At 41.7% G+C, this 25,965-nt stretch overlaps 1 protein-coding gene across 1 annotated transcript; it reads left to right on the top strand.

The window, feature by feature from the left end:
* The first annotated feature begins 559 nt into the window (after nt 1–559).
* Nucleotides 560–25,965, top strand: SMURF1 (SMAD specific E3 ubiquitin protein ligase 1). The gene is made up of 18 exons (XM_074158223.1): nt 560–656; nt 8,217–8,255; nt 8,929–9,037; nt 9,649–9,782; nt 9,904–9,969; nt 10,830–10,905; nt 11,253–11,506; nt 12,342–12,426; nt 14,772–14,918; nt 16,800–17,004; nt 17,278–17,381; nt 18,989–19,103; nt 20,393–20,571; nt 21,305–21,442; nt 21,822–21,942; nt 23,486–23,687; nt 24,994–25,078; nt 25,866–25,965. Exons 1-18 carry the CDS (start codon nt 560–562, stop codon nt 25,963–25,965), a joined length of 2,256 nt encoding a protein of 751 aa, XP_074014324.1.

Here is a 25,965-nt window from a genome sequence, read left to right as displayed (position 1 = left end):
TTCGAATGGTATTTCTAGACAGGACCTTTTCTTTACTGGGAGTACTGGAGAAGGGCTGGGTGTGAGCCTGATGCCCAGCTCTGCCCAGGACCTACTGTGAGCAACGTTGGGTTGAGTGTAGGGGCCTCTTCGGTATTGACGCTTGTAGAGAATTGAAAAAGGTGCTTCAAAAACTCCCAAGTGTTAAAAGTGCAAAATATTTTTGGCAATCTTTGTAAAATTCAGTTTGGAATCTGAGTTATGAGTGCATGTGGGTGGAGGAACATGTTTTTCATGCTTTAGGAATTTTTTTCCAGATGCTTTCTCAGCGCTTGGGTAACTATAAAAGCTAAGTATTAAGACTTCAGCATGGATTTATTCCTTAGCTTTAATGTAATTTAAGAAAATTGAGCCACATAGTTCCGTGGCGTGTTTTTAATTGTATTATGGGGATGATATCGCACGTCACACGTTGGTGTCTGTGTCAAAATGTGAACACGAGTACGTGCAAGATGAGCGCGAGCCGTGCAGATGAGCCTATCTCGATAGACACTACTTGCTTGAAAATATGAATTATTCAATGCAAGCGTGTGTGGTTGGAGATACAAGAGGTGTAAGGGAAGAAATCCAGAATTGTGTTGATCCTGGTAACAACAACTTGCACAATGGAATGTGGAGTAAATGTAAAATGCCGTTTTGTATTTCCAGGAGGAATTTTGTCATTGAAATTGTTATGTTTAGCAATCAGCTAAGAGATTGTATTTGCCCTGAGAGCGGGATATTATTCTGTGTGCTTTTAACAGAAATTTTGAGTTCTTTCCAGATATTTCTATTTCTTACTAGTGTATACAGGAGCTGACACTATGAGCTGAAGCCTGAGCGTACTCTTTGTTTTCGGAGAGTTGGGAGCCCATTTGTGGACACTTTAACAAAGGAAAAGCTCGACTGAATTGGGGAAATCTCTCTCTACAAAGTTATTATTCCACTTGGTTGTGGTTCTGGCAAATGTGTTGGTGGGGGTGGAGGACTGAGTTTTAAAAGCCATACAGTGGATATAATTTATTTTATATTCTGTCAATGTTTTCTCTGGTAAAGTTGTGTAATTGATAGGGTGTTTTTTGAGAACGGCTGTAAAATGGAGGTAATAATAACTGACTTCCCTCTTGAATTCCAGTTTTCTAAGAAAGTGGTTGAGCTTTGAACATGCTGGGAGAGAGTCTGCAAAGAAAAGGTATGAGGATGGGAGAGAAGATGCTTTAAGGGCATCTTCTTGATGGCTGAGGAGGCTTTACCAGTTACAGTCCCGCTCTTGTCCCGGTGTCTCTGCCGTATTTCTTACAGCTGAGCAGTCGCTGTAAGAACGGTTACCTGAGGGTGGTGAAGCAGCAGTTTATGAAAGGTTTGCCCTAAAAAATAAACTTTAAAAAAAAAAAAAAAAAAAGCCCCCGGAAGTACAATTTGAGTGAGAAATAGGAACTTCATGTCGCTGGAATTTGCCTCATGGGATACAGGGCGCATGAATTCCATGGGCAGCTTCGGAGCTGAGGCTGGGCTGAGGGCACGTCCGCAAGACTCAAGCAGTCAGGGACACTTGGGGTTTATGTCTGTCTCGGAAATAGGAGAACATAGAGAGTATGAGAAGGTTCTTGGCCTGGATTAGAGGAAGGCATAGCAAAGTCATAAGAAAACTGATGTAATAGCTAGGATTTAATGAAAGATTTAATCTGGGAGGTAGCCTTTGTATCAGGCATTTGTTATGGGTGAGCAGAGGGGGAAGAGGAGAAAGAAAAGTTAATATGAGGGATAATTGGATATGCTTTTTCCCACTTCTCCCATTTGTGTGCCTTTCTCTGGTTCTGTACATCAGCATTCATTCAGCTTCCTATTGATCTCCCCTTTTTTTTTACCCCTGCAAAGTTCTTCAACTAATTCCATAACTCTTGGTGTTTCTCCAAGTTTTACATCTCAATCGCTTCATTCTTAAACTTGCTTTACTGGTCCTGTGTTGCACACAGTCTTAGTTAACCGGGAATTTAATGAGTCTTATTCTTCCAATAGTCCTATCTTGGTTTTTGTAATGATTTATGATATTAAGGGCTAAATCGACCCTTGTTGGTGTGTGTTTATGAAGATTTACTGTTGGTCGGTGCCCAGGAGGATTTTTCAGTTTGAGTAATTCGTAGGAATCCTGGAGAAGAAACTCTTGTTTTGTCAACTTGGTATTGTTTGCGCTACGAGGACTGACTCTCTCGTTTGTGACGGGTTTCTGCTTAGGTAGGATGGAATTTTTGGTTCCTGGCTAAGTAGATACTTTAATGACATGTTAATGGACTAATAAAAATGGCTTTTTCTGGGTGTGTGGCTTTTTGAAGATCTCTTCAAAGTTGTCTAGTGTTTGCAACTGGCTGCGCGAAGCCAAGTTCAGCCCACGAGGAAAGCATGCCTTGAAAAGAGGCTTTGATTTTTACTGCAGCCTACACAAAAGGGCCACAAAAAGGCTTCATGTATCAAATCTAGCAACTCTTTGAGAACTGAGGGGTTTTTTTTAATGAAGCATTGCTTTAATCTGGTAGTCAAGGTCTGTTTTAGCATGAGTTCAGGCAGAGTTGGGGCATGATGGTGTGGGCTGGTCCTGCAGTCTGAGGGGTCTCGGGGGGGTTTCTTTGGTTGGTTTACGTGTCAGATTGCAAATCTCGTTGGCACCACCATGCCAAGATCGTTAGTGGAGGCCACTCAACGTACACGTCCATACAAAATTAGTTCTGTACAGCTAATTGGTTTATTTGGCAAACGTAACGGAAGACTACAGTTTTGTTTATCTTTTTCTGCGCGCTGCAATGATTCAGATTTGGGTACTGAGAAGTTAAAGCAGTCTGTGGATTTATGCGTTTCAGTCTCAAGCAGACAGAGAGAAAGACCAAAAGTATTCCTAAAGCAAACAAAAAAAGGACTAGAATAGAAACCTTGGCCTTTGCGGTGACAATTTAAACTCCAATTTGTGAATAAAGCGGTATGTTTTAGTTCAGTGATGTGACTAGCTATAAAAAAACTGCATTTTTACACACTTAGTGCCTTTGGCCATCTTTCCTTTCCCATTAAACACTTTTTCTTGTACCCTACCAAGCATAAATTATTGTCACCCTTAAAAAAAACAGAACACTGAAAACCTTCATGGATTGCTCAGTAGTAGAAATAAAACCACACATTTATCTTCAGTGAAGTCTCGTTTAAAGTTCTGTGCAGAGCAAAGGAACCGTGAGCGGAGTCATTTGGAAAGGCGCTTTGGAAGAGTGGCTTGTGGTATTCGGAGTATTTTCCACAAAATACGCTGAACCGTTTGGACGAGACGTGATTTCACATAACAGATTCAGCAAAGATTTTAATTGTGGGCCACAGCGCTTTGGGGTGTGAGAGCAGCGTGTGGTAAATAGCTGATGTTTGCTTTTTTCCTTTTTTTCTTTTTTTTCTGGTTTTTTGTTTGGGTTTTTTTTTTTTTTTTTCTGGAGGCTTTTTTTACACGTCAAGCACATTATTTTTGCCTTGCAGCCTTCTGAAAACTGGTTTGTTTTTTTTTTTTTTTCAGAATGGCAGGATTTTTGCTGTGGAAACCAGCCTGTGACCAGGGTGCACGGGGGCCTGTCCTGCTGCCGTGCAGTAGAGCTGGAGCAACTCTACCTCCAGCACAGGTTTCCAGCTTCACAAATCAAAAACTAGGCAGACTTTGAACCATTAGCAGAGATGTTTCCATTACTTGGATGCATCAAATTTGACCTGCTTTGCGGCCTTTTTTTATTTTTCAATGGTGTGCAGTAACTTTAGTTTCATTTTATGTCAAGATCTTTGTTGCTCTTTCCTCCGAAGCCTCATTATTCTTTTTTCCTTCTTGTTTATATCTTAAAGCAAACCAGCCTGTGATGCTTTTAATCATTATGCTACATATCTCTGATTAAAGATGGTCTACACAGAAGTAAATATTAAGTAAAGCCCCTTCTACGTCATCGGCCTGCTGGCCTGTGTTTATCTTCTGTCAGAGAGGAAAACGAATGTATCCCGGAATCTGGCTGCCTGTTTGTACAAGCACAAATGATTAACCTGGGATATCAAAGGGAAGGCCAGAGATGGCTGAAAGGCGTATTTGCCAGCATCGTTCGCTACGACTTTACCCCCCCACACACACACCCCCCTTTCCTAAGGAAGATGTGGACGTACTGCTGGTTTGTCTGGTCTTCAAAATGAACTTCAGTACTAAATTGAAGGCCGTCGTTAGCTCAGATCCTGTCCGAGTGTAAAAGTCCTTAATTTGAGCAAGGAGACTCTTACAGTAATTCACAAAGTGTGAATTATTGCAGTCCCAGGTGCAAATTTGCCTGCTGTTTTGCATCGGTACAGGCTGGGACCTACGGAATATTTTCATCGCTTACTCTTTTTTTTTCCCTTTCTTTCTTTTGTCTTTTTTTTTCCCCTAGGTCCCAAAACACAACTAACTAGTTTTTACACTGCGTGGCTGAAAACGGTTGTAGCATCTCAGTCCTGTGCAGCTGAAATCCTTTGCTGTGAGGGTGGTGAGACCCTGGCCCAGGTTGCCCAGAGAAGCTGTGGCTGCCCCATCCCTGGAGGGGTTCAAGGCCAGGTTGGATGGGGCTTTGAGCAACCTGGTCTGGTGGGAGGTGTCCCTGCCCAGGGCAGGGGGGTGGGACTGGATGGTCCTTAAGGTCCCTTCCAACCCAAACCATTCTGTGATTCTATGAAAGTCAGTGTGGCATCTCAGCGCCGTGCAATGGGATGGGGCGTGTTGTATGTGGATGAACCCGGCCTTGGTGCAGGGACAGTGGTGTGAGGACTCTCTTGCAGCCCAGCCACCATCCATCGAGCGAGGAGGAATGCACGGATGAAGGCTTTGATTTTTGTCGGCTGGGTCTGTTTACTCAGGGACATTTGAAACAGTTCCTCATACAGGAGGGTGAGGGATCCAGTCTTTCCCTGGCTGCATTCTTCTGGTCCTGCTGCAGAGACGGGTGTCTCGATGGCCAAGCAGCAGTTTTCTGATGCAATTCCCGGCCGCGTTGTTGAGCCGTCGGGGCCTCTCGGTGCTTTTCTTTCTACACCCGTCTGTAGCTCGCTCCTGCGGCACCTCCTGAACCACAGCAGATGATTCATTTCTGCTTTGGAAACAGGGTGGACAACTGGGGGCAGGCAGAGGAACCACTCCGCTCGCTCAAGTTACATCTGCATGGGAGCCATCCCCAGGGTGAATACTGACTTTGTGTAAGGCTCGTCCTTTCTTCACCTCCTGCCAAATAGGCTTTCACACCAGTGCTTTCCCCAGCTGGCTCGTTTGGCCTTTGAAATTATCTCAATAATGTCAGGTACTTAGAAAAACATTCCCATCCCTTTATAAATATTACAATCTAGATGTAAAGTCGTTGTTTCGGTGTTGTTTGGGATCCGTTGTATTAAAAGAAAATAAAATAGTTCTTCAGCGCCGTGCTGCAGCAATCCAGAGCGGGGTATAAACAAATACTGCGTCAAGCCGAAACAAGTCAGTTGACTTTGAGAAGGCAGAATGTAAATGCCCGAGTCAGGAGAATTAGTGCCTTTTGTAACGTTGCAAAAAATGCAGGGAGATTGCTCCTGCTGACAAGCCCTAAACCTTTCTTGCTTAAAAGAAAGAAAAACGAAAACAAAAAGAAACACAAAGCTCTTTGGAAAGAAGGAAAGTGGGCAAAGACGGAGTTTGGGCAAAGTCTCAGTTGCCTGGTTTGCAGGTAAGTATCTGTCCCATTCCCCTACACCGCCTCAGGCGGGGATAAAATTAATCACTTTTTAAGCCTTTGTAGCTAAACCTTCCCAGGTTTTGGGGGCTAAAAGTAGCAGCAGTCGGATCCTGCCGGCAGGTTTGCTGAAGTCCCGTTGGAGACAAGGCGTTTCAGAAGCAAACCTTGGCACGTCCCCAGCTTCGCAGAGCAGGGAGAGGCTGCTCCCCTGGCAGGGTTTCACCTCCAGGCCTCCCGGTGCCGACCTTTGTCACCCGTTTCTTTACCGGAATTTAGAAATCTATGACTTTTAAGTGATAGAGCACTCGAAAATATTTATTTTTTTTATTTTTTTTTTGCTCCAGTGGGTTTAATACGCAAATGGTGGAGCAGAGCCAATGGTCCATCTCGGGCAGCCCTGATTCTGAAGATTGCTCCATAAAGGTTTATTTGGGCTATTAGCCGCTGTGCCAATATTTTTCTTACAAGAAAGAGTAATGGTTTTTGCAACCTAAAATTGAGGGTTTCACAGGCTGCAACCGGAAAATTGGCAGCCGTGCTCATCTGCTGTAGACTGAAAGCCCATGGCAGAGGGAGAAGAGTTAAATGAAAAAATATCAAGAATAGCTTTAGAAATTTGCGCTGCTGGTTAGCGCCAGAAAGCACACCTGAAACATAGAATAAAGGTAATAATTACATAGTCAGCCTATGTGCAGATAGTTACAGATGGCAAACTCTTCCAGCTCAATAATATATTCTTAAAATTAGGGATGGGGGGAGGAAAAATAAGTTGATTTAAAAAAAAAAAAAAAAAAAAAGAAAAGGAAAAGCTCCACCACTCACAGGAACTTTAAAATTCCTTTTGGCCAGTACTAGAACATAGAAGTTCTGATTTTACCTGTCCTTATTCCCTGTTTTTCCTGTTGTTTTTTGCTCTGAAGCACTCACAACAGGAAGAGGAAATTAAAGGTTGCTCTGTCGTGCTTCCATAGAGCAGCGGATGGTGATGCTGTAATCCTGTTTTGTTTCAAATTGAATTGCCATAGTCCTGCAGACTTCTCTTTTTCAGTCAGTTTTTAAAAAATAAAAAATACAAGAGAAGCTTTCTCCGATTATGCAGTTTGCCAATGTAAGAAATAAGTAATTTTTAATCCATTCTAAAAATAGTTTCCTGGTTCGGCCGCTTTAATTATTACTAAGATGGAGGATTTGTGTATTTTTTTCCATGAACATCTGGGTTAAATACTGGACTTCTTTGGTCTGTTTGCTTGGCATGGGAGGTGAGACGGTTTTTATTCTGCTCGCCGTGTTAGGTGGAGAACATTGCTCTGGAGTTGAGAGGTGTAAAAATAAAATAAATGAATATTTCTTCCTGTATGTTTGCTACCGTGTCTTCACTTTCCCCAGTATAGAGTTAAGGTGAGACCGAGTGTAAATCGGGAGCAAGGTGAGACAGGGATGAGAAGGGGTCCCTGCCAGGGGACATGCCCATTTGAGCATCTTCTGAGCATTCTTTCTCACCCTGAAAGATCAGAACTGGGTGGAAAAGAGACTACCTACAAAATAGTTAGGTCTTACAGTCATCTTCCTCTCTTGGATCCTGGTTTTAGATAAGTTAGAGCTTTAATATTTTCATCTTTGGCGCTGTAGTTATTTTTCCTGGCCTGTTATAAGAGTTTAATGGATACTGAACAGCTTGGGTTGCTGAGATTGTGCTGAGCCGTCCTTATTGAAAAGCAAAATTAGGCTTGGAGCTGGTAATAGACTTAGTAGAAATGGAGATTGATGCAAGTTTCCTGATCTAATTTTTGCTTAAACTACTGGGCTGTTTTGTAGAATTGGAGAGAGGGAAACAATGTCTCATTTGTGGCCCTTTCAAAGGAAAACGTATTGAGGCCATTTTTTTTTTTTTCACTCTTTTTTTTTTTTTCCTCCTGAGTGAGGTCCTGTCGTACTTAACCACAAAACCTTTCTGCAGTTGCAAACTGCTTGTGCTGCTCCTGGGCGCCCATACCTCTCCCATAGCTCGTCTCACAATTTGTCACGTACCTTGTGTGTGCAAAGAGCAGGAGGTTGCCCTGTATTTGATGGGATTTAGCATCGAGGTCTCCTCCAGGCATCCCCAAACCATTCACGGTTCAGAAACTGTTCAGTCCTTGCTCTAAAATGGGTGGGTTCTGAAAGAACACAGCAAAATTCTGGTTTAGCATTTGTGTGAGCCTGCAGTGTAGAAAATCAGGAGGTTTTAACAGAAAGGGACGTTCATGAAATCTTCTGTATATTGTAACAATAGAACAAAAGCAAAGGCATTTTTTTCTTTATGTAAATACATATTCCAGTCACAGATAAAGCAAACAATTCTCACATTTAATAATTGGGTGGGTTTTTATGAATTATGATCGGGTAGTATTGTAACTGGTATGATTGCCAGAAAGGGGTTTTTTATGGTTTTAAGATTTCTTTCTCTGATATTTTGTTTTGCAGTATTATGTGCCAAGAACCTTGCAAAGAAAGATTTCTTCAGTAAGTATGCCCTAATTGTATAACTTTCTGCTCTTGATTAATCGGATTTATTTGTAGATTGTGCATTACTGTTGTGGCTCATCTGTGTTTGTCGTCTGTTCTGTGATTCCATTCTCGCAGTAACGTTCCATTTCTACATGAATAGACGTTACACTGAATTTTATTTAGATGGTGTAGACTTTAGGGTTGGAAAGACTGAGGACTCAAGAATTCTAGTTGAAAGTCTGGCTGATGAGACCACAAGGAGGTTGCTGCTCACAATTCCATGTGGGGGGGTACCCAGAGCATCCACCTCGAAGATGCTCTATCTGTAAAGCGTTCCAGGGACGAGTGAAGTACCCCAGTGCTGTAGGCTCAATGTTATGTTAAGGACTAAGTAAAAATGCCTACTTATCAGTATGCCTGGGTATACACTGTTAAATTAAGCTAGTTTAACCTTTTATTTTCTAAATTTCACAATTTATGGCAGATATCAATCTGTATGACAGAAGTACAATATTTAATTAGGAGCTCAATTCTCTGTTTTGGATTTACTAAAATAGTTTCAGGATAATGGCAACTTTCCGTTCTTGTGGGGGGAGGAGGGAACAAGCAGGAGCTCACGTTAGCATTATCTTGGAAGAAACAAGCCAAAAAGTATTATTTTTTTAATAGCACCTTTTCCCTTCTACAGGACTTCCTGACCCATTTGCAAAAATAGTTGTTGATGGGTCGGGTCAGTGCCATTCAACTGACACTGTGAAGAACACCTTGGACCCCAAATGGAACCAGCATTACGATCTGTGAGTCGTTTGTAAGGTCATAAGTGAAAAATATTCTGGAGATTTATCTAGTAAATGGAATGCAAGGGTTGGCACTGCAACTTCATTTTGCATTAGCGAGAAGAGTCACATTTGCTGAGGAGGACTGATTTTTTTTTGCAACAAGAAGTTACCTGTTAATAAAGGAGTGGTACTTTGCTTTTAGTTGTTTGAATTTGGAAATACCTGTGTGTCAGGTACAGCACAACCGCTTAGAGTCAGCTCTGCTGGAGCAGTGCAGTCCAGCTTTTGTAAAAGATTGTCCTTGTTGTAGTGATTTATTTTCTTCAAATTATTAGAAACATAAATTTTATAGTTTTGTACATTAATCAGCTTGATGTGTAGCTTTTAATGAGGCTGGCTGTAGCTAAATTCATGCTGCAGCAATATCAATTTAACATGCTGTGTGAAATCATAGAGCGGTAATTCATTAATAACACCATTTCAGGCTTAAGCACTTCTGTATTTATAATAAAGCAGCATGACCAATGTACTAAAATGGATCAGAATTTGTACCAAATAACATGTAAATTGTGTGGAGTAAAAAGAGGTTATTTTTTCTAAAATGACTCTTCTGATATGTATTTTTCTAGATATGTTGGGAAGACAGATTCCATAACCATCAGCGTATGGAACCATAAAAAAATCCACAAGAAACAGGGAGCTGGCTTCCTGGGGTGTGTCCGACTCCTCTCCAATGCCATCAGCAGGCTAAAAGATACTGGATGTAAGAGCAATTCCTCCCCGGCGCGATCAATACCCTTCCGTGCTTTGGATCTGGGCAGTGAATACTGTTCCCACCCAGCCCTTCCCAGTGTTTTGTTGATCTTTCCAATTCTCGTTTGCAGACCAGCGTTTGGATCTATGCAAACTAAATCCCACCGATACCGATGCTGTACGAGGCCAAATAGTGGGTAAGAACACTCTGGACTAAACTTTCATCTTCTTGGCTAAATACGCTACGTGGACAAATTCTGTATTAAAAAAGAAACCTGCAGTGGTTATTTGCTCCCTTCTCTGTTGTTTCTTCTGACTTTAATGGGATTAAATTGCATAACCTGAAATTTTTTGTTGTACTCCTACGTAGGAGTTTGTTTTCACTCAGTTGATAATGGGAAACAATATTAAACAGAGGGAAAGCATCTGGCAAGCTTTCCAACGCAGCTTGGGAAGGGTAGATGTTGTTGTGAAACTGATTGCGTTTGGACCAAGGGGGGCAGGCAACGAGAATCTTCTCTGGTAAAGAGGATCTGGAGGAGTTAAAAGAAATTTTGCAAATTGCTGCTTTAATACCTTTGACTCCTGTAACCCATTTCTAAATTTCAACGAGGCAGTGCTAGTTTTACGGCTAATTTGACCCGTTTTCCCACGTTTTGCTGCCCCCCAACCCAACCCGAGCTTTTCATTGATGTATAAAAATAGTAGGCAAACCCCAAATTCTCACCGTAACGGTGACATCTAGTGGTGAGGAATTTCTCGCCAGCTTGCCTTGCTGGATCCTCATGAAACACAGATGTAGAACCTGACATCTTTGATATTTACAGAAATAGACTCAGCTTAAGGTTTGATGTGGGTTTTCATCTCCATTTTTAGAAAATCAGTAATGCTTTAGGGTTACAGAAGGAGATTTGTAAGTGGTGTGCTCTTGTGTGTAGGATACAGTTTTCCGTAATATTTCACCCTGTATAAATGTGGGTTTGTTTGGCTTTGTGTTGTTTTTAAGGGAACAGTTATTCTTTTATTATTGATTGTGTTTCTTTTTTTTTCATTTCAGTCAGTTTACAGACACGGGACAGAATAGGTACAGGAGGTTCTGTAGTAGACTGTAGAGGGCTTTTGGAGAATGAAGGGTAAGGATTGTTTTCTTTACACTTAATTAGTAAAAATGGTTTATATGTGGAAAGAATGTAATTAACACTACCAATATTAAATATCAGTGCGACTAATACATTGTCTGGAAATATGTGCCAGGTAGTAAGGTTATAGCTGGAGAATTCCGTGAAGAAAATAAGCTAAACTTGATATTTTTTGTTACCAGTGCTTCTGGCATTTCCAAGAGAAATTTGCGGTGTAAAAATGTGAAGAAATTGGCATCTCTTGGGTTAAAAGTTGCAGCACTTGAAGTAATGGAGAGAGAGAGAGGGAGAGAGAACAGTTATTTCTGCATTCACTTCTCTTGTGATGGAAACTCTTGAAGTTTCCCCATTTTCAGAACGGTTTATGAAGATTCCGGACCGGGAAGGCCGCTGAGCTGTTTTATGGAGGAGCCAGCACCGTACACGGACACTACGGGGGCTGCCGGGGGAGGCAACTGTCGCTTCGTAGAGTCCCCCAGTCAAGATCAGAGGCTTCAGGCGCAGCGACTTCGGACTCCTGAAGTCAGAGGTCATGTACAGACACCTCAGAACAGACCTCACGGTCACCAGTCGCCTGACCTACCAGAAGGCTACGGTAAGAGTTTTCCATAAAATTGAAGTTTTCTGTAAAATTGAAGGTTGGTTGTTTTTTTTTTTTTTTTTTCAAAAGACTTCAGAGAAAAATGCTCCCATTTTAATATATACATGTGGTTTACCTGTCAGAACATGCAGCATCCCCATGCATCTCATGGTCTGCATTTTGGAAAAGGAACTAAGCAGTGGAGATGGGTGCTTGAGATTGGCTAATTAGCAGTTGGCTACGCCAGGATACACTGAGAGGTTGATGGTAAATTAAACATGAGTTTGCGGTACGATGCTGTTACAGAGAATTCACTGCTAATCTTGGCTGTGTATCTAGGGAGAACGAATGTAAAGAGCTCTTTAAACTAGAGCAGTAATGCTATTTTTTCCTTCCCCTTGGCATGTTGTGTAGGTGTGAGCCCACATTTGAGAAAAGATCAGGAAAATAGAAAAGCAACAAAGCAGCCAGTAGTACAGAAGATTAGGGAGGATAAGATTAAGGAGAATTTAAATCTCGGAAAAGAGCACACCAAATCTAGGAGTAAGGAAATCCAGTTTGGGGGCTTGGGTTGCCTCAAAATCTAAAAATAAAAATGGAAATTAAAACATACTGGTGTGTGGATTTGTGAGTTTCAAAAAGAACGCTGAAATGTGTAGTCAAAGTGAATTTGTCAAGACGGAGTTTAAAGACCAAACAGTCCATGGTGCAGGAGATCAGGTGGGATGGCTCAAGCACTTTCTCTCAGCTCTGACAGAAAGACAATGTGCCAATGGCTGTGAACAAACTGTTTCTTCTGATTTTTTTTCAGATTTGTAATTAAGAATAATCTTTCTTCCCTTTTTCATAGAGCAAAGAACAACGGTACAGGGACAGGTTTATTTTTTGCACACGCAGACTGGAGTTAGCACGTGGCATGACCCTAGGATACCAAGGTATGTCTTCAGAGTTATGAATTCAGGTTTTTTCATATATGTGACAATAAGCTGAATCTTTAAGAGCAAAAATCTATGAAATGGCCTGTCTAAATTTAAAAGGAGAGCTGTGAGCAGAGGATCTGCTTGGATTCCCTTAATTTTGGATATTTCTAGTTATCTTTTCACCAAACATTAAGGATTGCTCTTTTCGAAAGAAAGAATTATCTACTTGGGAATCATGTAAAACAAAAGGGGAAAAAAATACGTAATCCTTCAGGAACTCCATTCTGACGAATTCTTCCTAAAATGTCAGTGGGACTTTTGTTTTGTTTGTTTGATTCTCTTTTGTTGTTTTTTGGTGAAGCCACAGATTTCTGAATCTTACCTAATATTTATTTTTTTTAATGAAAACAGTAAAACAGTGTCTACTTTATTAAAGCCATTGTTTCTTGGGTATTCAACCTTGAACTTTTGCTCTAAATGGCACTCACTTATGTAAAACTGAAGCAGAGATTACTTGTCTTCTCTAAACTTGAAGTGGTGTTGGGGTTTTTTATGCTTTAGACCAATGATTTGCAGCTAGAAAATTTGAATCCTCCACATGATTAATGTAGTAAAGCCTCTTTAAACTTTAACCTGCAGTTAATCCCGGTCTTTGTGACTAAGGTCTGGTGCTTTTCCTTGAGGAGCTCTGGATCTGGGCTGTTGGGCCGGACCACCTGCACACCAGATTTCAGAGTGAAACACAAAGTTTGTGACTCTTCAGCTGCTGCCCTGGCTGGATAACGCATGAATGTGATACAGGATATTAGAAAAATGATATAAAGTAGTGTAGGCAAAAGTGTTGATAAAACCACAGTATATGGAAGGATATGAAAAATAAAGTCGAGAGAGAGAAAATAGCTGATGTTAGATTAGCAGGTATCGTTGGAAGAAGAAATGACAATGCTCATTCTTCACGTCACTCGTGTCAGGCCTGTGTGCCCAAAGCCCTGTCCCTTCTTCGAGTGATGCTGGTTGATCTAACAAAAGGCATCGCTGCTTCTCTCAACAAATCTTAGAGCCAGGTTTTCAGGACCAACGATGTCAGTGGAGACAGCAGTGTCTTGTGAGTCCCTGGTGGCTCTTGTTTTAGTTAAAGGTGGCTTTCTTACTACCAAGTCGTGGTGCAAAAACCTAACCTTGGCATTTAGCGCAGATGTAGGTTAAAACTTGGTGTAATCAGATCTCGCAAGTACTTTCAGATGCACAGCTGATTGAAACAAATGGCTACAACCATAATCTTCTTTAAGGAGCCTAACAAAGGCTTGTCTGTCTGCTCTGCCTGTGTATCTGTCCCCCGCTGGCTTATATTCACTGGGACATTAATGAAGGCCTTGGTGTACAAAGTGCTTCTACCTTTCTAAAGCCTCTCTGTTTACTCATTTATACTGATTTTGTTGGGTGTTTTAGGTAAGGAAATATACAGAGAGGTGTCTTCAACCCTGGATAACAGATGAATCCGTGCCAGCTGTCTAGAGAATACTTTACTTAACAATAGCTTTCCTGTCTAAAAATAATCTTCAGGTTTCCCTCCTTACTTTTTATGCCACTCTGAGGATTTTTGCTCCCTTAGGTGGCTGGGACTTTAAGTGTTTTCAATTTTCTAAGTGTAAATGCATCCTACGTATTGAATTCAAACACTACCTGAAAGTGCCTACCTTTAGCACCACTTAAAATAATACACAAAGTATATCTAGGATGGCAGGGGTGAATGTGTTGGTAAAGCCTTACTCTCAATGATTTATAAGTCAAATAGTCAGGATTCTAGCCTTGTCTAACTAAAGAGTTGGATTTTTTTTTTTTCTTTTAGGTGATTTTTAGTATTTGGCTGCCTTGGCCTCTTAACTTATTGGGTGTTTGGGGACAATGGTTGGTGCAGAGGCCTTTGCTTAATTGTTTAGTTTTCTGCACGTGGATCACGTTAGTGTTAATGGGAATTCTTGTGCGAAATTTTTGCTACGAAAGAATGTCTCTTCCTCCTTTTACAGCCTTCAGAAGCCCTGTCGTCACCTCAATGATGATGTTGCATATTGAAGTTATTTTTAAGCTGTGTATGGATTTGTTACTTTCAAAGCCTTTCAAAGACAGAAGGTGCTTTGCTGATTTACCTTTCTGTCTGTGCTGTGCATACACGGGGAGCTGCACTGCTCAGATTGAGGATTCTAAAAAGACAGCATTAAAATAGCTGTTCTGTCTTTCCTAAGACTTTTATAGCCTAAAACCACTGAGCACCAAATTCATTCTCCCTTCTACCCTGAGTGTAAATTGGTTTCATCTTAACTTCTGAAGTGCTTTAACATTTTGTTTGCTTTTCTTCTCAGAGACCTTAACAGTGTGAATTGTGATGAACTAGGACCTTTGCCTCCAGGTTGGGAAGTTAGAAGTACAGTTTCAGGAAGAATATATTTTGTAGATCATAACAACAGAACCACACAATTCACAGATCCGCGACTACATCACATCATGAAGTAAGAACCTTGCCTGATAAATGATTTGTGTCAAGTTCGGATTCTTAAACCTTTTATTTTTGTCCAATTTTAACCACAGTCTGGGAGTCAAGGGGGCTGAAAAGCTGCACGATAATGATGTTGGGGAACTGATGCAACCAGTGCTCTAGGCAGGGTCCAAGCGTTGGTCCTCAGGGCTGGTTTCATCTAATCTTTTTGCAGCTACTCTTCAAAAATGCTTTTACTGTACTTTGCAGTCATGTTTAAGGGAGGGCTCGCTTATTTCTCTAAGCTGGTTTGACAGAATTGCACCAAGCTGTGCTGGAGCGAATATGGAGTTCTGGAAACACTGGGATGTGGGATTGAGGGTCTGCCAGGCGGTTCCACAGCTCACGCCTCTCTGCTTCAGCAGTTCTAGCTCTGTGCCGGCCCTGGACTGGCTTCATGCTCCCGTGAGCTCCAGACAACAGGAATATAAATCCAGCTGGAGTCTGGTTGCCCAATGCTGTGCATGGCCGGCTCGGGTTTAGCAGGATTTAATAAGCTCAAGCTCTGCATCATGCAAAGGCAGCTGAACTGTTACAGAACTGACCCTGACCCTGGAAGCAGCCTGGCAGAACGGACAGCCTGTCAGTGCTGCTTGTGCCCATGATTAGGCTTTTTCCTGGACCTGAGTTTTCTGTGGCTGTGGAGTCCCTGTATCTAAAAGAATCATTGCTCCACAACCCAAATAAAGGATAGCTGGATAATAAAAGATAAGGATAGTTGGATGTACGATACAGAAAGCCAACCGTATCCTGGGCTGCATCAAAAGCCAGCGTGGCCAGCAGGTCGAGGGAGGTGACTTTGCCCCTCTGCTCCACTCTCGTGAGACTCTACCTGCAGTGCTGCCTCCAGCTCTGGGGCCACCAACATAAGAATGACATGGACCTGTTGTGGGGCCACAGGAGGCCACGAAGACGCTCAGAGGGCTGGAGCTCCTCTGCTGCAAGGACAGGCTGAGAGAGTTGGGGGTGTTCAGCCTGGAGAAGAGAAGGCTCTGGGGAGACCCTACAGTCCCTTCCAGTCCCTAAAGGGGCTCCAGGAAAGCCAGGGAGGGACTCTTGATCAGGGAGGGGAGCCATAGGACGAGGGAGAACGGTTTTAAACTGAAAGAGGGGGGATTTAGATTAGACATTAGGAAGAAATTCTTTACTGTGAGGGTGATGAGACACTCACCCAGGTTGCCCAGAGAAGCTGTGGATGCCCCATCCCTGGAAACATTCCAGGCAAGGCTGGATGGGGCTTTGAGCAACTTGATCTAATGGAAGATGTCCCTGCCCAGGGCAGGGGAGTTGGACTACATGGCCTTTAAAAGTCCCTTCCAACCCAAACTATTCTATGATTCTATGAAGCTGCAACTATTTTGGGCATGTACATCTTTCCCTTTTAATAACTACAGATGCAGTAATTTTACTGTGTTAAGAATCCCCAGCTTTAGTTTGCATGAAGCAGGAATAAAATTCATTGCAGTTGTTAGATAGTTCCATTTATAAAGCTGTTGTTTGTTCCATCGGAGGTATCTTTTTGTGTTGTACTCTTGGAAGTTGTCAGTGTATGGGAGAAATACCACACAAACTTTTTAATTACTGCTCAGGGAGCATTCAGTGATCATGCTCCACAGCCTTCCACAATGTATTGACACATAAAAACTGAGCTGAAAATCGCTGAAACTCTTAATTTTAAATATCTGTACTCCTTACATCCCTGCATGTAGGGTAACGACGCTATAGAAGTTACCCAGCTGAATAAACTTTTCACTCCAGGTTCCTCTTGGAGAAACTTAATCAGTTCTTCCATCATTGTTTTACGTATTCCTTATTGTTAATGTTCCAGAATAAATATTTTACTTTTCTTTCAAAGCCATCAATGCCAGCTTAAAGAGCCCAGCCAGCAGCCTTTGCCAGCTCCAAATGAGGGGTCGCTAGAAGACGGCGAGGAGTTGCCTGCACAAAGATATGAAAGAGACTTGGTACAAAAGTTGAAAGTTCTTAGACATGAGCTCTCTCTTCAGCAACCACAGGCTGGTCACTGTCGCATTGAAGTATCCAGAGAAGAAATATTTGAGGTATTTGATTGACTTTTTACTACTATTACCAGCTTTTGTCACTCAGTAGTTAAGTAAAACTGATCTTTGATTATAGAAGCTCTGTTTCATGAAAGAGGTAGTGAAATCCACCAAGTATTAACAGAGTTGTCACTGGAATTTGCTTTAGATGAGCACTGTAGCAGGATAATGTTTTCTGTAGTTGAGTAGTAATCTATGCAATAAGTAATGAATCTTAGTAGACTTAGACGTTTTATTTCTTTCCTATTATTGATTGTAAAAATCCACCTATAGGAATCCTACCGTCAGATAATGAAGATGAGGCCAAAGGACTTGAAAAAGAGGCTTATGGTGAAATTTCGCGGAGAGGAAGGCCTGGATTATGGAGGAGTAGCAAGGTGAGATGTGGGGGGTTGTCTGACACTTTTTAACTGTAAAATTGTCCTTAAAGTGACCCGTGGCTGATATCACTCCCTTTCAAATTATCTGTTAATGGTATATATAAATTATTTGTGATCTAGTTTATAGGTAATGGTTGTAGCTTCAGTGTTTTTATCATGGTAGATTGGGAAGCGGACACATGTGATTTAATAATTGTCCCACAATCCCCCCTGGTGTCAAAGACTCACGCTAAATGACTTGGTATGTCTTGTATTTGGGAACATTACTGGAATTAACACCAGACTGAGGTATTTCTGTTTCCCCTCTCCCCCGTAGGAACTCTGTTTTTGTCACCATTACCCACTGAGCGTAAAAGGCTTTTTTAGGATAGGTTATATCTTCTTGGAGAAAGCGCTGATCCCAACAACAGGCCCCAGCAAGATGATAGGGATTCCTTTTTCTTCCGTCTCAGCCACATTCAGGAGAGTCTTCTGATGTGTTGGAGCAGGAGTGGGAATGAACTAATCCTAAACAAAGGCTAAAATTTTAGAGAAGACTTGCCTCCCTCTTAACAAATAATAATAATCCCCTGTGGGTCACATCAGATCTGAAGTTCTGGAGTTGATTGTAACATCATTACCAAATTACTCATCTTTGCGGTGGCTCAGATGCATCCTGTCAATTCACTGAGAGATTTCTCAAACCCACAAAAGTTGCATCACCCGCTTAAGTGTCTTTCAGTAACCCATCGCTGGACAAAGGAACATTCTGAGCTGCTTCACCCGGGGCAACCTTGAGTGTCTCCGCTGTTGACATCGTATATCCCTGATGGCTTTCATAATTGCCCATTAGCTGCAACAGTCTCTTTCAGATCAGAGCTGCTCCAGCTTCTAAGCCTTAAAGTTGATAGTTCTTACAGAATATTTTGCACCTGGGATGGATGTCCAAATTTAATAATAAAGGGGTATTTGTCACGGTGAGTTGGGAGGTCAGAAGTAGCTTTAGTTCCATTGCGGTCCTTGTATGTTACTGAAGTGAGAGAGTTTACCAAATCCCTCCTCTTTTAATGCCTTTCGTCTCTGCCCCTTCTGGGCTCTCTGCTGAAAGCAGAGATTCTCTAGTCCATCAAGCATTTGCCGAAAACCAGCTTTTCTAAAGAGCTTCACTGATTGAGCTGATTTTAAACAACAGATTATTTTTTTTAAATATTTCTTTATACCATACAGGTTGCAGAGGAGCAGATCTTTTAGTCTCCAAATATCTGAACTCTCTACAAAGTCAAGAATTTTTTGAAATGGTTCTTGTTCAGACTCAATTTTTTGCTGGTGTTGTCTAACAGCTTGCTGTAGCTTCTCTGATTGATGTTAATCCCTTCAGTACTTCTAAACTAAAACAAATCTGCCCGTGAGTGAACTAAGATGCTTTGTTGGTTTCTCAGCATACCTTATTGGTCTGCAAAGAGAGGGCAGTATGAGGTGATCTGATTTTGAAATAAGCATTTCATAACTGATGACTAGTTTGATGATTCACAATTGTGTTCTCCAAAACATAAGTGGAAGTTGCACCCTTCTAAAATCTTCTAAAATATCTTTTCTTATTTTTTTTTTCTCCTCTTTTTTGGCAGAGAATGGTTGTATTTACTGTGCCATGAAATGTTGAATCCCTATTATGGACTCTTCCAGTACTCCACAGATAATATTTACATGCTGCAAATCAATCCAGACTCTTCTATCAATCCTGTAAGTATTAACTTGTGAGTGACATACCTGCTTCAACAGGGGTCTCCTGCAGTTTTTTGTCATGGAAGAAGAGCTACAACGAGAGCATAAACTGAAGAGTAAAGCAGAATAAGAATGTATTAATGAGTCTTATATTGATATAGTGTGAAGCAGAGGTTGTTTTTTTTCTGAAATGAAAAACATGAAGGAGGAGGGATCCTTTGATAAGTGTCTGATCTCTTTGAGACTCCTCAGCACTGACCTCAGCATGCATCATGGGATGCATGAGGATTCTGAGAAGATACACGGAGGTGAAATCCATCTTTACTGTGAATGCAGGTGGCTGCGTAAGCAGCGTTGCATCCTGGGGAGGGACTCTTTATCAGGGGGTGTAGCGATAGGACAAGGGATAATGGTTTTAAATTGAAAGAGGGGAGATTTAGATTAGATATTAGGAAGAAATTCTTCCCTCTGAGGGTGGTGAGACACTGGCCCAGGTTGCCCAGAGAAGCTGTGGCTGCCCCATCCTTGGAGGTGTTCAAGGTCAGGCTGGATGGGGCTTTGAGCAACCTGGTCTGATGGGAGGTGTCCCTGCCCACGGCAGGGGGGTTGGAACTGGGCGCTCTTTAAGGTCCCTTCCGACTCTAACCATTCTATGATTCTGTGATTCTAAATAGTGATCCCCCCATGACTGTAGGGGTTTCTATGCCTTGATTGCCCTTTCTCAATAAGCTGCTCCGCTTGCTTTTTTTTTTCTGTCTGGAGGATTTGTATCGATGCAGACCCTGCAAAGAGCAGCAATTCTGTATTAGTATAGAGGAATTTTTCTTGACGTGACATTTCCTGACATTTGCTCTGTAAGATGGGGAAGAGAGATTGGAAGAATCTCAACCGTAGGACGACTCGGTTTTCAAAAGTCAGTTTATAAGCAACGTAAAAGACATGAAGGAAGCGAGTACTTGGCCTGCTTCCTCAAGAGCAAAAGGACTTTGATGGTTAAACAAAGAATAAGCTGATTTGTTTGGAATTGTCATATTTTGGACTCTGGGGATTTTCTTTTCCCGAGTTTTGCCCTTTGAGAGGTCTCAAGGACTTTCATGCAATTTAGTAGTCGGGTAATGCAGAGAGACTTGTTTGAGACATTTAATCGTTAAATGCTTCTGTTGTTGGTTTTGTTATGAGGAAAAATGGTGGCTCCTCTTGCCCGGAGGGTTGCAGGAAACTTGCACTGACCATAAACCGATGGCGCAGATATAACCACAAGATGTCAGTGTCTTCCCACGGCCTGATTTTCTCTCCTCTCCCTGCAGGACCATTTGTCTTATTTCCATTTTGTTGGTCGGATAATGGGTTTGGCTGTGTTCCATGGACACTATATCAACGGGGGGTTCACGGTTCCCTTTTACAAACAGCTGCTGGGGAAGCCCATTCAGCTCTCCGATCTGGAATCTGTTGACCCAGAACTACACAAAAGTTTAGTTTGGATCTTGTAAGTACTGTATTTATCGATTGTCTCGCTGTAGAGAAGATGGGGTAGAGTATTGCAAACTCTGTGTTAGCTCTCCTTGCAGCAAAATAGGTACTAAATCATTAAACGTTGCATGGGTATGGTAGAATATCACAGGATCAAAATCCGACCTCAGGACAGAGTTCTGAGGGGAAGTAGAGCCTTGTTCAAAACAAAACCAACTTTGATTAAAATGGAAATAAATGGAATTAATTTGGGTTTCTGTATGCTTACGGTTCAGAACAAAATCCCAACATCCAGTGTAGCTTTGGGACTCTTCAGCACTGCTTTGCATTATCTCGATTTCTTTTCCTAAATGCTGTGTTGAATTTTGTATTTAAAGTTACTGATGTTGAATTTCACTGCCTGTGATCTCTTCCGTGCTTCACACTCATACATGACAGCAGATCAGATTATTCTTGTATATATATGTGTGTGTGTGGTTTTGTGTTTATATAGGGTTTTATTAATTACCCTGAGTACTACTAGAATTAGACGGATGACTCATATCTAATCAAGTTCTTCAGCATGCATTAAGCTGTATAGAAATTGGGATTGTGGCAATATTCCTCCAGTGGTGTGAAATGTGGATGACTAGTTACTAGGTTTATTCTGAAGACTAATTAGCATTCAAATAACAAACTGTCAGCATCACCACTGAGAGTTATCAAAATACCAAAAATACTGGGTTCACCCTCTGTCTTTCCCTTGCCAGAGAGAACGATATCACCCCGGTTCTGGACCATACGTTTTGTGTGGAACACAACGCTTTTGGGAGGATTTTACAGCATGAACTCAAACCAAATGGCAGGAATATTCCAGTGACAGAAGAGAACAAGAAAGAATATGTCAGGTATTGCAAAACAAAAACATATCCTATAGATGCAGTGGAAAGAAGGTAGTAAACAGATGGGGTTTTTTATATAGTGAAACTAATGAAATAAATATTTTGGGGGGAAATACCTGAGTGGTAAATAACATGAGTGTTTTCACACAATGCGCTATTGTAAGACCTGAGAAGATGAAGCTGTGATTTGTACTTTGGTTTTTCTGTTGATGGTGCAATAATTAATTGTTGATGGAAAAAGGAACTGATAAGCACTTCTTTCATAATACAAAATGTGTGTGTTAAAACAAGTTCCTCTGTAAAACTAGGATTTTTCCAGCACTGCTATAAAAAGCCCAGTCCTGTCTAGCTCATCATCCCTGACTTTTTCTTTTCACCCCCCCAGGTTGTATGTAAACTGGCGATTTATGAGAGGAATAGAGGCACAGTTCCTGGCTCTGCAGAAAGGTTTTAATGAGCTTATTCCACAGCATCTCCTTAAGCCTTTCGACCAGAAGGAACTTGAGGTATCTGTTTTATCCACATGGAATATTGTTTTGTAATTTGTTTGATCCACAATCAAGCAGTGATTTAAAAAAAAAAAATAACAGAGGAACAAAAAACAAACCCACAAACCTTATTCCAATTTATGTGCCAGAAAGCTGTGTATTTGTTTAACCAAACCCTTTTTGGTTTATTCTAGACATTCTTTGGGCTCACACTATTGAGAGGGCTACTTAAACAGGGAAAGACAAACACACCGTGTTGTCTACCCAAGGGCTAACGCTCAAAGCAGGTGGTCTGGGCAGGAGGGAGCTCTGCAGGTGTGAGGAAGTGTTGGCAAGACCTAACGTGTTCATCTGCCCCAGAGCTTGTTTTCTTCAGTAGCTGTTTTCATGCCTGGCTGTTTCTATATGCACACAGGGCATGGTTTGCAGGTACTAAACTAGAAGTGTAGAGCATATAGAAAAGAAAGGAATGTCTTCTCATTTAGTCCTGAGGTGCAGAATAATTCCTGTTACAGTATATTATTATTAAAATAATTCCTGTTACAGCAATTTTTCCTCTGTTTTTGCCTTTTTAAAAAAAAAAAAAAGGCAACCTGTGGAATATCGGCCATTTGTGGTATTGGAAGCACTAGCTTTGTGCTAGTCGTTTGTGCATACTGATTAATCCCATGAAGTTATTGCATTCCATTTGTGAGCTGCTTGAAAAGGCAGATTAAAACTCCATTAAATATTTCAATGCTGTCTGCGTCACAACAGTCACAACTGTCCTAATAATGTAAATGAGTGTAAGCGGGTGCTGTCTCGGTGGCACAAAAAGGCAGCTGCTACATGGTCGCTCTCAGAAATGTGATCCTCAATATGGAATATTATGGGAAATTTAGAATATGACGCACTTTTTGTTTTGAGGGATGAGGTTTTCTCTGTGCCATTTGTTTGTCGTTGCCAGGGGAGGTGGTTAGATTCATGGCCAGCAGTGACTTCCTTTTACAGTATTTTGCAACCTGGTGTCATCTGGCAAAGAGATTGAAGTAATGTGTCTGGTCTGTGTCAGGGCCTCGCACAAACGGCATCAGAAAACAGATGCAAAGTTTCTCTAGTTTGTTGTAGAACAACAAACCGACCGGGGCGTTACCATAAACTGAGCAGGATTCTGTCGTAGTTGGTATTGGCACCTCTAGGACAAACCTGCACCAGGACACGGATGCTGTGGAGCACAGTAGATTGCGTGGCTTCTTCCAAATCTGTGCTGTGCCCTCATAAAGACATACTGTACTTCTCAGGTAGGGTAGATTTAACAAAGCAGGTCTTGAATGGGCTTCTGACCCCCATTTCTTGTGAAAATTCTTGTTCTGGTAGGTGTACTCCTTGGCCAGTTTCACTGCAGTTTAACTGGAGAGGTTTAGTGCCTGTTCCAAATTGGTTTGTGGCATTACCGTGCACCAAGAAGGGGGCTCAAGTGTGTAAAGAATGCTTAGCTTTGTGAAATAGTTAGATTTATGTTTTTATAGCTGCAAACCTGAAATAACTCTGAATGTTAAAGCGTTTTCTCATCCTTTAACAGTTAATCATAGGAGGCCTGGATAAGATAGACCTGAACGACTGGAAGTCAAACACGCGTCTAAAGCACTGCATGGCAGACAGCAATATCGTGAAGTGGTTCTGGCAAGCAGTGGAAACGTTTGATGAGGAAAGAAGGGCAAGGCTGCTGCAGTTCGTGACGGGCTCGACGCGTGTCCCACTTCAAGGTTTCAAGGCTTTACAAGGTGACTGATGTGGAGGACGAGTTAAATCTGGGGGGTGGGAGAAAGAGATAAAAATCGTGTGGGATTTACTTGTAAAACGCCAGCGTATTACTGGATAACTCAAGCACTTACAAACTTTGATCCCAAGAGCAGTTTTACATTTGTCAGTAGCTCTGCTGATGGCGAACACTTCAGCCATTGCTGATAGCGATACAAGCTGGTAGATCTGTCATCCTCTAGCACTTTGGTGTCAATATTTGCTTATCAGTCTCCTGCAACTCTGTGGCTTGATGTTAAAATCACTGCATGCAAGCACACACCTGATTATGGACTGACGGAACAACTCTTTTACTTGAAAATTGTATTCCCTTCATTTTTTGGCAACAAACCATTAGAGTTTAAAACAGGTTCCTGAAAATTGCAGGTTTTGTCATCAGAAAAGGTGGCAGTGTCTGTTGTCGTGATTTAACCTCAGCTGGCAACTAAGACCATGCAGCCGTTCACTCACTCCTTCCCCAGTAAAGCAGGGAGAAGAGGGAAAAATAGGAAAAAAAAAACCTTGTGGGTTGAGATAAAGACGGTTTAATAGCGCAGTAACAGAAGAGAAAATAATAATAATAACAGGAAAAGAATATACAAAATAAATGATGCAATACAATTGCTCACCACCCAAGGATCAGTTGCCCAGCCCATCCCGAGCAGCGATTGCTGATCCCTGCCCTCAGCCAACCCCCAGTTCTATCCTGAGCATGGTGTTGATGGTATGGTATATTCCTTTGGCCAACTTGTCCCGTCAATGCTCCCGCTCAGCTTCTGTGGGAAGCTGAAAAAGTCCTTGACTTAATATAAGCATTACTTAACAACTAAAACAATATGTATTACCAACATTATTCTTATGCTAAATCCAAAACACAGCAGCTACCGGGAAGAAAATTAACTCTATCCCAGCTGAAACCAGGACAACTGGTGTGATTCTCCTGATAAAGTTCCTGTTGGCTGACAGTAACTAATGTTCAAAGTAAACTATGTAGTTCTCTTTTACAAGGAAAACCTTTTTGCACTTAAGTACTTTCATTTTTGAAGGTGCAACATTGTTAATACAAAATTTAGCAGCTTTCCAAAATAAGAATCTGCAAATTAATTGTCATGACCAGCCTTATTACTTCTGCCATCCCTTCATCAGCAGAATCAACAGATTTAGCCTATGACATACTTGTGTTTGCAGCTGGAACTGTGATTTTCTCTCTTGCCTTTTTATAAGTAGCAAAATCTGTGTGCCTGAGTGATGTTTTGTTGAAGTGCATTAACTAGAATGTCTGTCTGTAAGGTTCTACAGGCGCTGCAGGACCCAGACTGTTTACCATCCATTTAATAGATGCAAACACAGACAACCTTCCAAAAGCCCACACTTGGTAAGATGAAAACATTCCGCATGTCAGTGCTCGCTTGCTCTTTGTCTTGCTTTAAAGGCGTCATCTCTGTTGGTCCCAGCTATGGATTAGTCCTGTGATACACACATGGGTGAATCCACATGTGCTCTGCTGGCTTGGAAATATCTGTACTCTGCAGCCAGCAAAATAATCGAGTTTTCTTATAACTTCATTTGTCTTCTATTCTAGCTGTGGTTTTCTTTTATCCCAGAGTTGATTATTCTGGATAGTGAGATATTTTTAAGTTTATTTCTCCGTGTTCAGCAAAAGCGTTCACCGAGAGGGGACTCACAGCGATGAGTCCATCCAGGGTTACAAAGAATAGTTTTCAGAGGTAAAAGGTAGGAAGGGTTTTCAGAGGTAAAAAGTAGGAAGAGCGTGCTGTTGGTACAGCACAGGCAGGAGCTGAGCTCTCCTGCGGAATTTCTCCCTCTCTCTCAGAGACAGGAAACCACTTCAGCAGAGGCACAGAGTGTCTGCCGGCAGAGCAGGGAGCCCGCCTGTCTGATGGCTCCCTTTATTTGCAATTCTCCTGCATCTGCCACCTGCCTCCTCCTCCCTGATGCCGCCCTACTAAGTCCTCCTGCTTTCCTGCTGCCGAAATACAGTTGTGTTTTACCTTTTCTCCCTTTGGCCACCGAAGTGGCTGAGGCTTTCTTTGATTTGCACAAATTCTATCTATACGTAGCTGATCTAGATTTTTTTTTTTTTTCCCCTCAATAAATAGTTTAGATTCATATTCTGCGATGTGTTGTTATTTTACCTCTAGCTTTAACCGGATCGACATTCCGCCTTATGAGTCATACGAGAAGCTTTATGAGAAGCTGTTGACAGCTGTGGAAGAGACGTGTGGGTTTGCTGTGGAGTGA

The sequence above is a fragment of the Numenius arquata genome, chromosome 14, assembly GCF_964106895.1.
Source record: "Numenius arquata chromosome 14, bNumArq3.hap1.1, whole genome shotgun sequence".
NCBI lineage: Eukaryota > Metazoa > Chordata > Aves > Charadriiformes > Scolopacidae > Numenius > Numenius arquata.
The sequence above is the reverse complement of the archived record's forward strand: the minus strand, read 5'-3'. Positions and strand labels throughout refer to the sequence as shown.